The following is a 17,217-nucleotide window of genomic DNA, read 5'->3' as shown; positions in this document are numbered from 1 at the left end:
GTGTTGATATCAAGTACAGAAAATATATTATTTTATTACCCTATGTCTGCATCCTCTTATGTATATTTTTTTAAATTATTATCCAGTCCAAAAGGTGCATTTGGTGTCCCTGTTGCATATGAGAGGAGCTTCAGGTGGAAGCTTGGTCAATTCCGTTATCTATGTCAGATCAATGCATTACCTAGTCATGTCAAGATCAGTGTCACAAGGAATACATTGTTTGAAGACTCATTCCATCAGGTAAATCCTCTTTTTCTTAGAACTATGCACACATATTTTATTGAATCATTCATTATTAGTATAGTCGCAAAGAAGAGTTCTTTCAGGTCGATATATCGTCGGCCTTATACCAAAAGGGCCTTAACTGGATTTTTTTCATTCTGAGATAATTGTGTTTAAAGTTCTGGCTTGTTTAAGAAGCAGTTTTTTATAATGATTACTTCGTTTTGGAGGTCAATTTAGATATATATGTTCAGTTATTACATTTTACATGATATTGTATTGCATTTTTGAAAAAATATTGAGAAATTTCATGCTGTGAGCAAAAAACATGTGAAGGGCCTTTTGGCATATGTTGAGTGAAGCGTATTTATGCCAGAAGGGCTGTAACCGAAGTATATTTATGCCAGACATGCCAGAAGGGCCGTAACCGAAGCGTATTTACGGTTGCGCCCTTTTGGCATGAGGCATCAACTGGCACGCGCCTTCGTCAAAAAAGGCCCTTAAACAGTGTGCGTGCACCATAGTGACTTTTTGGCATAAAGAAATAAAAAGAAGACACAATGAATATAATTATGCCAAAAGGTCCGTTGTAATGCATTATGTATGGTAATACCCTTGGGTTCAATGTCACCCCTTTTAAGGCCCTTTTGGCAGATGGAAAAGCCTAGATAGTCGTTTAGGTCTTGATGGAATTCATAATTATAACGAATTTTGAAAAATTAAGGACATCATTTCAAAAAGCATGTCAAGATGTACACGATGAAACAAATAACTCAAATCACCCCAAAATTGGGTTTATGCCCTTTCGGCATGAGGCCTACGATATTTTATATGATGGCGTGGGTGACCTAAATTTTTTTGGGAAAAGCCAAATTCTCGTCCTATTCTATAAGGGCATTTTGGACTCCTATTTTCTTCATGTTTCTAAGATCATTCATGAACTGACTAAGTCATGATCATTTGAAAGCATTACAAAGTTTCATAAAGACTAGAAAATAGAGAAAAGTAATTTCAGGAAGGATTATAATGGGTCTGATGAACAAATTTCATGGCATCTCACATTATTCAATAGTAGGGAAAAACAGTTAAGATTGTATTTGAATATAAACTTCAAATTATGTCAGGAAACCATGTAAACTTGAGTCTATTATTTTATTATAATCACTCTGTACGCAAAGCTGATTAATTGATGTCTTGTTATAAGAGTAAAATCCTCTTTTCAATCACAGATCATGAGGTTACAAGCTTTTGACCTTAGGAGAAGACTCTATATCATATTCAGAGGGGAAGAGGGTCTAGATTATGGAGGAGTTGCAAGGTAAAACTTAAAAACTAGATGATGATTTAAGCATGGACCTATTTGAGATGGACACTCATCGATTTGTTAATGAATTCACTACATGTGACTGTCATTGTGATCTGAATAACATTCTCTTTATATTAGACATTGATCCTACTGTGTTCTGCCGTCAGTTGAAAGAAGCAGTTTGTGATCAGACATTAATATTGCACAAATTGTATGCGCAGAAGATGATATATCACTTCAATCCTGGAAAGTTGATGTGCAGTTCTAGTTTTCCTTTGGTTATCTTACCTTGATGTGTTTTATTTGGGAAAATGAATGCATATTTTAAGATAGAGACAATATTGTGATTGTTTATCGTTTATAATTCCTTTGTTTCCAAGTTTTCATCTAATATTCCAGAGATTCATACCACATACAGTGTAGCATGTAGAGATTGTGTATCTTTCTTATGTGTGTGGAAGTTTGCGTATCGAATAATGACATATTTTATATCACAAAATCGTCTGCTTCTGAACTTTGCTGCTCCCAATCTGAAGCATGTTGATTGAAAAGTATATTCTGATATGGGACATCAGCCAACAAAAACCAAGAAGAGGGAATTTGTCCCTTTGTAAATTATCAGATACGCCTTGGTAGTCGCAATTGTCGATCAACAAAAGGATTGTGTTGAATGTCCATCTCTAATAGGTCCATGATTTATGCACACCTAACACTATCACTGACTGCAACTGGATTTTAATCGGAATTAATATAGGATTGGATTTGAAGTTTAAAAACGTCTAGGCATATCTCTCTGCAATCTCGATATTTCTATTCATTTACAGGCACAAGAGTTCTGATATCACATCCGTTCGAATGCATTCATGATGCTCTGTTGTCTTGCTAATTTCTAAGACAAATGCGTATACACAGCCCCTGCATACCCCCAAATGCAAGGATTACTATTAACAAAGAAGTCAATAAAAAAGTACTCTAAACGAGTTCGAACTGGATGCGTTCAGAACAATAATTCTGCTTCTACTTATAATACCTGAATAAATATTTTCTTTTTAACAAATATTTTTTCTTGTAATTTTGGACGAAAAAAAAATATTTCCCACAAAATTTAAATGGAGGCAAAACACTTTTGTCTTGCCTGCATAGCAGAGCAAGACTATAGGCGCCGAGGGCGGCAGCGTCATCAACATTGGAATCTTAACCCAGGTTAAGTTTTTGAAATGTCATCATAACTTTAAAAGTATATGGACCTAGTTCATGAAACTTGGATGTAAGGTATCAAGTATTACTTAACATCCTGCCTGAGTTTCAGGTCACGTGACCAAGGTCAAAGGTCATTTAGGGTCAATGAACTTATACCATGTTGGGGAATCAATATTTAAATCTTAACCAAGGTTAAGTTTTTGAAATGTCATCATAACTTAGAAAGTATGTGGATCTAGTTCACGAAACTTAGACATAAAATCAGTTAAGTATCCCTGAACTTCCTGTGTGAGTTTCAGGTCACATGACAAAGGTCATTTTGGGTCAACAAACCTTGATAACATTTTATGGATCTAGTTCATGAGACTTGGACGTAAGAGTAACCATGTATCCCTGAATATCCTGTGTGCGTTTCAGGTCACATGACCAAGAATTTAGGTCATTTAAGGTCAATGATTTTTGGCCGTGTTGGGGGTATTTGACGAATTGGCATCATAACTTAGGAGGTTTATGGATCTACACATGTAGTACATCAAACATAGACATAAGGTTTATCGAGTATGTTTTGCACACATCTTAGGTCACATGATTATGGTCAAAGGTCATGTTGGGTCAATCATACGAGTGTTTTTTTTGTAAATAAGTATTCAATAGCTGTTTTCAAAGACATCACTGTTGCTATATTGAATCGCGTAATGCAGGCAAGACTACCAGAGGCGTTCCACTTATTTATATATTTTATAGTGAAAAATCTTCTTTTTTTTTTAAGTATAGTTTGACATTGGATGGTTAAAAGTCAGATTCCAAGATGGCTGCTCGCATGAAAAGTTGACTTAAACAACAAATGGGATGATATTTTTTTTTGTTATTTGGGTTCATCAGCTGCCACAAAGTAGAGAAATATTGACAGGTAATCAAATTGATCCACATATCATGAGAGAATGTAAGTAGAATGATCCACAGAAGAAACCATGCAAGCTTTACATGTCCCACATACTCAAATTTGTGTATTATAGATGTTTGATCGAGATTTGAAAATGCGAATCTTCCATCTTTTTGGACGGAAATATTACATTCTGTACATTCTGTCATGAAAATGTAGATAAATTTTTCCCTATTAGGGAAATATTGACAGGTAACCCAATATATCCACCTTTTCATGGCAGAATGTAAGTAGAAAGATCCAAAGATGCAAGGTAAACTGCCAATTCGTCTATTGCCAACTCGTCGTCATATGGTCTACCTTCATTTAGTCTAATGCCATTCGGTCCATCAACATTTCGTCTAGCAACCATTTCGTCTAATAACCTGTTGGTCTAATACCGGTGCCCATTTTTTATTAATTTCACTCAATGAACACTTATCCAGTTAGACCAAATTTTTTATGGACTAAATGGCTACTGTACCAACTGTTTATTAGACGAAATGGTGAGTGGACGAAATGGCAATTAGACCATGTGGATAGTGGAAGAATTGATGATAGACCAAAGGATAGTAGATGAGTTGATGATTAGACGAAAATAGGCATTAGACCGATTAGAAATAGTCCATGCGACTGTTATATGTCCCCACATGCTCAAATTTGTGTTTTGTAGATGTTAGATCTAGATTTGAAAATGCAGATCTTGCATATTTTTGGATGGAAATATAACATTGTTTTACTTCATTATCCATTCAAATTAGAATTATTCATTACTGAAATACACATTCTATTAAGTTCATGTCAAAACAGTATGATATGAATTTGGGAATATTTTGGCAATTTGAAGTATGTGTGTACAGTGATTTCTCTTTTGAACTATTTCCCTCCTTTTGCACAAAAGGTTCAACTGTAAACGTAAGCACCCATTTATTTATAATATTTTAATATTTTTAAAGTAAAGGTAATGACCCAGCCGTAATCCTAACGGTCACGAAGGTGACCATTTTATCCGATCCTACTTAAAATTTTTCTCCTGCCCGCATCACTCTTGCCAAATCATGATATGGACGCATCACCTCATGTGAAGATGTTGAACTAGACACTTTAAAATTACTTCAAATCTTAAAAAGCACATACTCCGAGATTGTCACAAAATATTCCTCAACGAACTGTACTGAATGTAAAATTGAATAACTCTCTGTAGGCCAGTTTTGAAAGTCCATTTTTGATACACATGTACACGGCCTGTTTTTCAGTCGTGTACACGTTGTAAACACAGAGAGCCAGTTATGTTACATAATATGATAACTTGCGTTAGGCCTACATGTAAGTCATATCGATTATTTTGTAAACAGCTTTAATTCGATCGAACATCGATGCATCGAAATTTGAAGGCCGGGAAATCAAGTCATTTTTTTTTGCTCCGCGTCAGGACCGCGCTGAAATGCGCTGAAGATGAAGCCGCTTGTGCAGCGCTTACCCCGCCCGGCCGGATGCAGAGCATGCAATAAAGATCGTCTGCATTTTCCATGATCACAAGACAACAACTAAAAAAACAGTATCCAAGCTGAATTCTTCCCAAAATATCTAAAACAATGATATCTGCAGATGACAACATATAGGCCTTACATGTACGTTTGAAATGAAATAATATTGAAGACAGAAACGAGTCGATCCGAACAATTCTCGGTCAACTCACAGTCACAGTCCAGATTCGCACACACACTACAGCCCCTTACTACACTCACTCTCCCGAAGCGACAGGCGTGCTTGCCGCCCAACAAGTGCTATACTAACGGAGACCAACTTGCCGAGATGTAGTTGGATCTAAAATGAGCTCCAAATTGATGGGAATAAAGATATGTAATTTTCTCAGGATGGTCATTTGAATTGGTATTCTATGCTGATATAACGATTGTGAGAAAAGTTTGTGGAATATGAGTTAGAACGATGTTTGAGAATTAATCCTGATGATATTTTTGATAAAATCCATTTTTAGACTCAGGATAATTGCAGAGCACTGACTCGACCGAAATAAATACGAATGTCCCAAATTGAGCTCTAAATTTATATGAATGATTATTGGATGTAAATTATTGTTAAAATTATTATGATTTAATAACATTCTATGGCCATACTAAAAATATTGGTTATGTTATGTTGGAATATATGGAAATACTATGGACGTCTCGGAGATAAAGAAGCACATCGCGCATGCGCGATGATGACATAATTTTGCATTCATGAATTATAATGCGGAGTTGGACAAAAACAAGCTTCAAATTGATGGGAATAAATATCAAACGTAATTTCCTCTGCTTTGTCATGTAAAATTGTATTCTATGGTGATATTACGATCGTGAGAAGAGTTTCTGCAATGATGTTTGAAAATCAATCCTGACATGATATTTTTTTTTTGACAAGTGCACCCATCACTCGTTACGGAATTACAAATGTTTCACATTAAGCTCTAAATTCATATTAATGATTATTATTTACAAATTATTGTTAAAATATTACGATTAAATGATATTCTATGGTCATAATAAATATTTTTAATAAAAGCAAGATTTATTTTACGTTGATCGCGTCATGATTTTCCTTTCAGATCAATTTCGATCTAGTGGATTAAAGCACAATTCGCATGCGCATTCGATGGCGATGAATTACATTCATGAATTCATCGTGCATATATTATCTCGGCACGAACAGACGAGTGAGACTAGAATTAGGATCAAAATAAACTTCAAATTAATGGCGAATAGGCATAATTACACAATAGGTTTCATTTTTGGGAAATAGAAATCAAGTAAGTAGTAGATAAGTACTACGAAGGCGCGGCAAAAAGCTCATAGCTTGTTTTATCAGCCATAACGTCACTGCATCGTATGTAAACTTTGTGCACACTGCCCGCCTCCCAGGCCGGCCCAAGACAGATATCATTCATTAAAAAATGTGAGTGAGCGCAGTGGCTTCAAGTACAGAACTTCAAGGGTATGAAAGTGGAATTTTAGTGATTAAAACTTGTGCAGCATCTGAGAACTTAGAATTAATGTGAGGCTGTGAGCATGGTTATAGAATTGTGTTCAATTACATAATTGTTCACTTGTCTACAACTCCCACGCAAGTTTTATACAGATGCTACCGTGTACACGGTCATGGAATTCAGTACACGTGCACTGACTTGACCGGGCGTGTACACGTGTACCTGAAACGGGCCAAATATAAATTAAGAATTAAAAGAATGTGTTTGTCAAAATTAAAAAGCACAAATTTGAGACATCCCATCATACTCCAGACTTTTTTTTAAATGATCGCCCAACGAAAAGTTCTGAATGACAAATTGATTCTCTATCAATATAAATCAAGAGATACGTCCCTCAAAATTAAAAAACGCAAAGTTTGGACATCCCTTCATACTCTGGACATTTCTTAAAATGATTGCCCAATGATCTGTACTGAATGTCAGATTGATTAACTTTCAGTATAAATGAAAAAGTATGTCTGTCAAAATAAAAAAGCGAAGAGTTTGGACAGATTTTTTTCTGCTTGTATATTTAGTTTCAGTCCGACACACGACTCTACATTTTTCTCGACTGTTTCTGTAAATTTGAGGAGATTATTATGGAATATTCATATATTGCGATGATTTGCAACTAAAGGTAGGTGATTGGCATCCAAAGAAATTTCCAGGAATACGTTACAGTGGGTATACAATAATAATACTGTTTAATACTGACCGAACGAACTCGACTTGAAGTTCGGATGTAGCGTTCGTATTTCGCCGCGGTGCCTATGCGCTGTGCTGTACTTTGGCAGTACAGTGCGTATGGCTAAATGTGCGGCTCGTACAATTGTTGAGCAGCATGATGAAACCAGAGTTCTAAATAAGAAATTTTGCTAACTGCAATGAGTTGACTGCGGGATCAAGCCATTTCCTAATCGATGTATTTTTCTCCTTTTTTTCAATATATCAAAAATTCCTCAGGGTCAACTGAAACAAAAGTTAAAAACTAATGCACTTTTGATCATTTGGCCCTCGGCCCACCGGTACAGCAAGAAATATCCTTACATTGATTCAACGTAATATTGACTCTTGATTTTTTGCAGGGAATGGTTCTTCATGCTGTCTCATGAGGTTCTTAATCCAATGTACTGCCTGTTTGAATATGCTAATAAGAATAACTACTGTCTCCAGATTAACCCTGCATCATCAGTCAACCCAGATCATCTACAGTACTTCCGTTTTGTAGGAAGGTTCATTGCCATGGTAAGTCAACTTCGGGGTCATGTAACACAAAGCTGAATGAGGGATATTACCATTGATTTTGATGATGAATGATACATGATGATCATGTAGAATCAGTTATATTAATTTATAAAACACATACAAAGATCCTTCAGAGCTGATTGGATGAATGCGCATCATATGATATTCAGAGGAATCAGCTAGCACACCAACACATGACATCCGCAATAGTCAACTATTGCTCACTCCAGCAAAAGAGCTAGCAGTGCAATAGTCGACTATTGCACACTCAAGCAAGGGAGCCGTCAGTGCAATAGATCGCAAACCGCGTCAATTGTGTTTAGACTCGGTACAAATGATCTTTGGGTAATACCACATGTGTGTTCTTGAGGATGATAAGGTCAAAGGTCATCAAGGGGTCAAGAGATCATATTGCATATTTTATTGATCGCGAAATCAGGCAAGACTCATGTTTCATTCCGATTTAATCCCTCATGAATATTACACAATGAGACTGTCTACTAAAAGTCTCTGTCAGGTTTCCTTACTTCGACATAAAACTTTCATAGAATATTTTTGAGCGCAACTTTTAAAATCTGGAATAATCCAATGCTTCTATTTGTCGATTTCCTTGTATTTTCCGAGTTCTTCTCCTTGAGAAACTGATAGAAATGATGCTCATTGAGAGAAGCAAACCTATTGCTGTTGGAGGCTGACATATTTGTCTACAAACAATTTCCAGGGACAGTCCCTCAATTAATCATCCGAGCTGGCGGCTGCACTGGGGATACAGATATAATGGACTGCTAATTTTTACATAGGCGCAATAGGAAAATTACACTTTTTTGGCATGGAAGTGTGTATGGATATTATGGTCACTTGTCATTTACCTGAGCCCTGTCCGAGCCATTGTGACATAATTTGTGCCTAGTTTATCAATTAGACAGACGAAATATGTGTTTGTATCTTGTCTCCAAAATATCTCATTCAGGAAATAATAAGTAAATGCATTTGAACTTTGTATTTGATCGCAAGTTAATCTTCTGCATTGAAAGTTTATTACTCATGTCTTACCTTTCTATTTGTTTTCAGGCATTATACCATGGTAAATTCATCTACAGTGGATTCACTATGCCATTCTACAAAAGAATGCTCAACAAACCTCTTACACTCAGAGATCTAGAGAGTATAGACCCAGAATTCTATAATTCATTAGTCTGGATCAAGTAAGCAATAATGTATCTATGGTTGTTTTATCATTAAATGTAGTTAAAGACTCTCTTTAGAGTTCCTTTATTTCCTACAAAATGTTGGCAATTATTCCAGTTTATTACTTCATTTTAAGATTGTGTATGTCCTAAAACTCTGGGTGATACTTAAGTGATGTACGTGATGATTGTAAATGAAAATTTATGTTTGTCTGGTCAGACCAAAATAGAAATAAGCACAATGTTATTTTGTTTTTCATTTTTGTATAAAAGAATTTCTTGAGCATGGAGTGAGCTGAAAATTTCAGGATATGATCGGCGTTTGAAGCTTTCTGACAGAAGATCATTTTCATCTATATTATAATTGTTCAAAATATGTAGTATATCTTCATTTTCAGCCATATTTGTTTATGAACTGTTATATTTTGTTTTAGACAGTCTTGAAATGAAAATGATTTAATTAATGCAATCTATTAATATAATATGATTTGTTTTTTATTACAGGGACAATAATATAGATGAGCTTGACATGGAGATGACCTTTGTTGCAGACTTTGAGATTCTTGGCAAGGTAGAGACAGTGGACTTGAAAGAAGGTGGCAAGGATATTGATGTAACAGAGGAGAATAAAGAGGAATATATACAGTAGGTCAAATACATATATGTTTAAAATGAGGAAAGGGCATGGAGTTGTATTGGATCATATCACACTCAAGTAATCTCAAAAGGATAAAAATCATTTAATTCTTTTCTTGCTTGTCCAATTACTCCATTTTCCATGTTACAGGCGGGCGTATTATGTGCTCGCCTAAGCGACACTTGTTTATTTCTGATTTTGATTGACAGCTCAGACAAACAAAACACTGAAAATTGTAATCGGAAAAGGGATAACAAAGTTTTTACATTTTATAGATTTGCATTATTTCGGTGAAAAAGTTTGCATATATTTATGAATATTCAATGAGCAAACTAATGATGTAACATCCCCTCTTGTATATCATACACACCAGTGTTGTTGTCAAGGCCCAAACCCTCATGGCCCAGGCCAAGGCTTCAATACCCAAGGTCAAAGCCAAGGCTTGGTAACCCAAGGCCATTGCCAAGACCAAGCCATTTCAATATATATTTTATGTTATACATAACAAGGAAAAAAAATGAAGAAATGCATGTACAAACTATGGATAAAAGGTGAAACATTGAACGAACCAAAAGTGATATTCATTTTGAATTTACTGAAATTTATTTTAAAAACTGCAAGCGAAACAAGCAAGCAAAATTTTGACCATACATGAGTGTATTGCGAATCCACACTCAAGCATCTCTCTATATATTTCTGTGGCTTAATATCACTTATGAATACTTATGAATACAGTTCATTCATTTTTCATTTACCGGTAACAAGGATTAAGAGGTGTAGCCTGTAATATCAAAAGGGAATATTTTTCATGCAGAATCATTTCCAATCGGAGCATGGATTAATTCATTATCAGAACTTTCAGATCGACAAGATCACTTAAGAGATTGGGTTTATTGCTGTATGCAATCTCCTTCTCTTCCTGATTTTAATCTTTTGACTCACTCCAAATTATGTGATAAGTCTACATGTCAAGTTCAAGTACCTTTTATGAGCTGCTGTGGTAAAGGGTTATCACAAGCAAATTCATTAGTAATTTTAGAGCATGGAGCTTGTGGTATTGTCATGAGAATATTTTATTAGTGATTTAATCTTTTCCTACCCAGCACAATGTATCCTTTGTTGAGTTTGTTCAACATACATGTACGTTGGTCGGTCTATGTTTCAAGTACTGGGGGTTAATTTCATTTGAAATAATTGGCAATTACTGGCCACAATTCACAAAAGTAGTTTAAGACTATTGATTTTTTTTTGAAAACCTACATGAGATGAGAATCTAGCTCAATGGCAAGCTTTGTCTACCACTCATGGTAGATGTGCAATAGGGAGGTAAGAATTTACCTATGATTTAAATATCCTTTCTGTGTTTTGGCCTTTGGGTTTCAAGCTTATCACGTTCCTACATGTACCTTTAAGACTAATAAAATCAAATAAAGATTAAATTGACAGCTGTATGAAACTTGCTTCTCACATCCTGTCTTTATAGTTTGATGACTCAGTTCCGATTTAATCGAGGAATTGAGGAGCAAACCAAGGCTTTCTTAGAGGGTATGAACGAGGTTGTTCCTCTCCAGTGGCTACAGTACTTTGATGAAAGGGAACTTGAGGTAATAACTTGATCCTTATTTTTCATTTCCTACATCTAATATTGCCCATCAGGCCATTTTAAAGGGAAATACAGCTGATTCATTCTGCAAATTCATAGGTTGTTTTCTTCAGTTTTTGTTTTGAATGTCTTGTGGTAGCATGAATTGGCTTTTCCCTCCAAAGAGGTCATAATGACTACATGTACATGTAACAGCAACAATTTATTCACCAAATTTTTTACTTTGTCTGAAATATTACTGACAGAATAATGTAAATGCAAGAATACAAATGAAATGAATAAATAGATATTATCTATCTTGTCTTAAGATCATTACATTGAGAGTGCACACACAGAGAAAAAAATAGTTTTACTAGGAAAAAAAAATTATCATGAAATAGTTTATTTTCCTTGCTGATGTCACACATGTTCAAATTTTTCCCTTGGGAAAAATAAAGTATTCCTTTTTCCGACCCCTCATATGCGCACCGTGCACAAGATGGGCTGCTGGGTTGTCAGCATGCCAAACTAGCTAGCAGGAAGTCAGAAAAGATGGATTAAATTTGTCATAAGGTGAAAAAAAATTTGCTTTATGATTTCTTATTAATTTTGATGTGATGATGGTGGAAGGGAAATTTAAAAAATATACAGTGCGAGTCAGAAAAAATGTTTCTTAATTTAAGTATTTTTTTAAGGAAATGTGGGATTCAGAGAGAATTTCTAGCATGTACATGTATGGATAGAGTAAATATTCCTTTGTCACTTGGTAAAATGTGTTTCAGTGTTGTTGTTATGGTTGAGTGCACAATAGCAATTGTTTGAAAAAGTGTCAAAACCCATTTGCGCCAAGTCAGGTGATTACCTGCTAAAACAGAGACGAAAGCATTCATACAAACAATGAGCGTAAATTTTATGTGTATGTTTATTAATCAAGTAAATAAACAAGAGAACTAGTAAATTAATAAATTATCTTCACTGAAAAATTCCTTTTCATTGTCATTTTGGCCACAACTTGGACAAAGCTTCCTCCCTTCAATCTTCCACATGTTGCTCTGATGATGCGCTGCTGCAAGTCATCCAGATCTGCAGGTGGGGTGCTGTACACTTTTGACTTCAGGTACCCCCAGACGAAGACAGGCAGACACTTCGCAGGGCCATGGCAGCAATGCTCCATCAAGCTCAGAAGTGCATCAAAAGAAATTGACAACATGTGGAAGATTGAAGGCGGGAAGCTTTGTCCAAGTTGTGGCCAATTGACAATGAAAAAGAACTTTTCAGTGAAGATAATTTATTGATTTACTGGTTCTCTTGGCCAGACCCGCAAGCCAAGGCAGCTTGTAAACACGGTATAATGTTATGTGATCTTTCATCAGGATGTAATGTAAACTGGGTTCTGAAAGAAACTGATCAAACTTTCACTTTGTCAAAATGAACATTATTTTTACACAGAACTTGCTTCAGTAATCTTTACTAAGCCCATGTCATTAATTAAGAGATTGGTTCGATCAAACAGAGGCTATTGCCCCCCACATCAATTGGTTTCTGAATCCAAAGTCACAAAATGGCGAAAGAAAGACCAATAAAAAGAGATGGGATTAAACAAACTTCCTAGTTTATCACAAATCTTCACGGTGATTGGCTTGATCACAAACAGGCTACAGGGAGTTAAAATTTTAGATGACTGGAACAATCACACACAGATCCCGGAGGGATGTCCCGGTAATGATAATAATAACGTTTTATTTACCCAGAGTAGCCACTTCAGTTAGGAAACTGCTCTACCAGCAGGCCCTGCATAACATAATATGTTATTATTACCCTTCTCCAATCTAAATGCTGAGCGCCTATAGCAAGACGGCAGAAGGTTTATAAGTCTTTGGTATGACTTGGTCAGGGATCGAACCCACGACCTACCATTCATGAGGCGGGTGCTCTACCACTAAGCCACCATGCCCTGTAAGCGGGGGATAATCTGAACACAGTGTTATCTGTGTGTGTCTGAGTGAGATACACACAGACACAAACTGTGTTCAGATTATCCCCCGCTTACCAAGACATCCGGGGGGGGGGGGGGTTGTGTGATTGTTCCAGTCATTAAAAATTTTGACGTTAATTTTCTTTAGCTTATTTGTGATTTAGCCAATAATCAAACATGCCCATGTAGGACATGTGTAATAATCATGAAAGTTGTTTAATCCCATCTCATATGTATTGGTCTTTCTTTTGCCACTTTGTGACTTTGTCTTCTGAAACCAATTGATGTAAGGGGTATAGCCTTTCTGTGATTCAACCAATCCCTTAATTAATGGCATGTGCTTGCCTAGTAAAGATTAATGAAGCTAGTCTGTGTAAAAATGTCATTCTTTTTGACTGAGCGGAATTTGTGCAATGCCCTTGTAAAGTTTGATCAGTTTCTTTTGAAACCCAGTTTACGTCTGTTCCTGGCCTATTAAATTAGTTGTAGGAAGGTACAAGTCATATCTAATGATAACCCCCCCCTGCTTCCATCTATTATATAGCTGATGCTGTGTGGAATGCAAGAGTTTGATGTAGATGACTGGTATAGGAGCACCATCTATCGTCACTATACGAGGGAGAGTAAACAGGTGCAGTGGTTCTGGAGGGCTGTCAGGGAGATGGACAATGAGAAGAGGGCCCGTCTACTTCAGTTTGTCACTGGAACATGTCGTCTACCCGTTGGTGGTTTCACAGAGCTTATGGGTAGGTCTAGTCCTGATTATACTGACCATGTTTGATAGCGGAAACTTCATCACATTTTATGGTGTCCAACTTAATTGCAGTTATTACCTTAGATAATTCCATACCCATTCATGATTAACTTAGAGTGGCTGGATGAGAGGGACTTTTATGGTAATGGTTCCTAGCTCATTGTTTTACTTGCAGAACATTTTCTCTGCCTTTTCTCTGCATTTTCTCATGCTCTGTTATTAACCCTTAGGTAACGGGAGGGGGGGGGGTATCAATTTGACCCCTCTCTACAAATTTGGTTACTACGCCGTCATGCAAATTTTTTTGACTGGGCTGCTTGCTGACTTTTCATTTCAAGTCTTGCTCATCTTTTGAGACCAAATTTGTAATGCCTGGGTAGGAGGTTCCGAAATTACGCAACATTTTGTAAGTGCATGTCAGACCAAAATTGGTCAAAAACATGATTTCTTGTACAGAGTCAATGCAAATAGTGTTTTTCAACCAAAAATCATAAATGTATGATTATTTATACCTTTGTTGGTTTAAATGGATTTATTTTATGCTATTCATGATCGCAAAAGTTTCCCTGACAAAGTTCATTGGAAAAAACAATAAAAAACAAAGGTTTAAAAAAAAAAAAAAAAATACATAAGAATTAAAAAAACAATAAAATACATAAGAAATTTATTATATTTTAGCAATTTTTTAAAGATATTTGTTAGCATTTAGCATTGTAGTGTTTTTTTTATACTCCATGAGGGCCTCAGGTATGACCTCGTGAATACATATTTAGACCCATTGAAGTCAATGTATTATTGGTCAGGTTCCTAACATTTAGAACCAGGCCAATAATACATTGATTTCAATGGGGCTAATTGTGTATTCATGAGGTCATATCTCGAGCCCTCATAGACTGATTCCCACCAAATTTGGGTTGTGGAGGTATTTTATCATGCTCTACCATAATATGGTATCAAAAATGCTTAAATGCAAAATTGGAAAATTGATGACATCACTATTCGGTACTCTTTACCTTGGTAGATTCCACAATCTTTTATGACGATTGTTCCTTTGCAAAATCTGCTTATTAAGCCAAACAACCCATAGTGCAAACCTACCTAATCATCAGATAAGTCTCAACTATAAGCTTTATCTTATCCCTATCCAGCCAGGGGGGGGGGGCAGCCAGAAACAGCCCTTCCCCCCTTAATATTATTCACAATAAATCTTTACGCGAAAAGATCACGCCACAACGTTTCATGACCTTTTCATGCAACTTTTAAAACCAAATTTGCGACATGGGGATATGTGGTTTCAAAGTTAAGTCAGACCCCAAATTGCTCAAAAATGCGATTTAATGTACAAATCCAATGCAAATTTTGTTGTAGCCCAAATTCATTAATGGATCATTATTTTATTTTTACTGATTGAAAGCTATAGATTTCATAGTATTTATGACTGAAATAGTGTTGCCGAAGATTTTCATTAAAAAAAAAGAGCAAAACTTAAAGTTGAAAAAACGATAAAATTTGTTAATATATGTTTGATAAGAATCCAAAGAAGAGTGTCCAGACTAAAATCTAGCAGTTTTGAGGCTATTTTTTAAGATTTTAAGGGGGGGGCTGTTTTGCCCCCCCCCCCCTCCCGGCTGTATAGGGTTAAACAGAAAAAGAAATCGAGACATTTCCAATTTTTACAGATACAACAAAGGTCTGGTTACCACCTTGCTAATAATTAGAGTATCTTGTTTAAATCAAGTTATTGAATTAAAAGTGCAGGATAGTGATAACTGATAAACATTGAACTATCAACACCGGTTGACATTGTACTTATGTTTATGATAAACAGGGAGCAATGGTCCACAGAAGTTCTGTATTGAGAAGGTTGGTAAAGAAACCTGGCTTCCTAGGAGTCATACATGGTAAGTTATCATGTAATTAAATGGAAATACATGTACTGATGGGGTCTATTGCTTAAAGTGCAAGCTCTATGGCCTGAACGCACAAAGGCGGTTTTGAAAGCCGCTTTTTTAAACTCATGTTTTATGCAGATTTCATGTATAAATTACGTTTAATTTACTGCTTATATTGAATAATGTCCAATACTGATGTCCACTTTTGTCACAGTGCTCCATATTGTGCCTGTTGCTGTGATTATCCATGGTATTTTATTCATGAGTCCACTGTTTTTGTCTCACCTGCATAGCAGAGTGAGACTATAGGCGCCGCTTTTCCGACGGCGGCGGCGGCGGCGTCAACACCAAATCTTAACCTGAGGTTAAGTTTTTGAAATGACAGCATAACTTAGAAAGTATATGGACCTAGTTCATGAAACTTGGCCATAAGGTTAATCAAGTATTACTGAACATCCTGCCTGAGTTTCATGTCACATGACCAAGGTCAAAGGTCATTTAGGGTCAATGAACTTAGACCATGTTGGGGGAATCAACATCAAAATCTTAACCTAAGGTTAAGTTTTTGAAATGTCATCATAACTTAGAAAATATATGGACCTAGTTCATGAAACTTATACATAAGGTTAATCAAGTATCACTGAACATCCTGCATGAGTTTCACATCACATGACCAAGGTCAAAGGTCATTTAGGGTCAATGAACTTTGGCCGAATTGGGGGTATCTGTTGAATTACCATCATAACTTTGAAAGTTTATGGATCTGATTCATGAAACTTGGGACATAATAGTAATCAAGTATTACTGAACATCCTGTGCAAGTTTCAGGTCACATGATCAAGGTCAAAGGTCATTTAGGGTCAATGAACTTTGGCCAAATTGGGGTATTTGTTGAATTACAGCCATAAATTTGAAAGTGTGTTGGTCTAGTTCATAAAACTTGGACATAATAGTAATCAAGTATCACTGAACATCCTGTGCGAGTTTCAGGTCACATGATCAAGGTCAAAGGTCATGTAAGGTCAAAGAACTTTGGCCACGTTGGGGGTATTTGTTGAATTGCCATCATATCTCTATAAGTGTATTGGTCTAGTTCATAAAACGTGGAAATAAGAGTAACCAAGTATCACTGAACATCTTGTGCGAGTTATAGTAGTTTTCAAAATCAGCACTGCTGCTATATTGAATCGCGTGATGCAGGTGAGACGGCCAGAGGCATTCCACTTGTTCAATAAATGAGTCCACTCTTTTAAACAGTGGACACAGGCAT

At 36.1% G+C, this 17,217-nt stretch overlaps 1 protein-coding gene across 1 annotated transcript in view; it reads left to right on the top strand.

The window, feature by feature from the left end:
- Nucleotides 1–17,217, top strand: part of LOC129254214 (E3 ubiquitin-protein ligase Su(dx)-like) — a 57,411-nt gene that overhangs the window by 32,828 nt on the left and 7,366 nt on the right. Inside the window, exons 9-16 of the mRNA XM_064094860.1 lie at nucleotides 87–240; nucleotides 1,452–1,540; nucleotides 7,761–7,920; nucleotides 8,992–9,125; nucleotides 9,612–9,752; nucleotides 11,228–11,348; nucleotides 13,846–14,047; nucleotides 15,884–15,956. Coding sequence (XP_063950930.1) covers nucleotides 87–240; nucleotides 1,452–1,540; nucleotides 7,761–7,920; nucleotides 8,992–9,125; nucleotides 9,612–9,752; nucleotides 11,228–11,348; nucleotides 13,846–14,047; nucleotides 15,884–15,956 — 1,074 coding nt within the window. The remainder of the gene's footprint in view (nucleotides 1–86; nucleotides 241–1,451; nucleotides 1,541–7,760; nucleotides 7,921–8,991; nucleotides 9,126–9,611; nucleotides 9,753–11,227; nucleotides 11,349–13,845; nucleotides 14,048–15,883; nucleotides 15,957–17,217) is intronic.

This window comes from Lytechinus pictus, chromosome 2 (genome assembly GCF_037042905.1).
Source record: "Lytechinus pictus isolate F3 Inbred chromosome 2, Lp3.0, whole genome shotgun sequence".
In the NCBI taxonomy this organism is placed as follows: Eukaryota; Metazoa; Echinodermata; class Echinoidea; order Temnopleuroida; family Toxopneustidae; genus Lytechinus; species Lytechinus pictus.
This window is presented reverse-complemented; position numbering and strand designations above follow the sequence as displayed.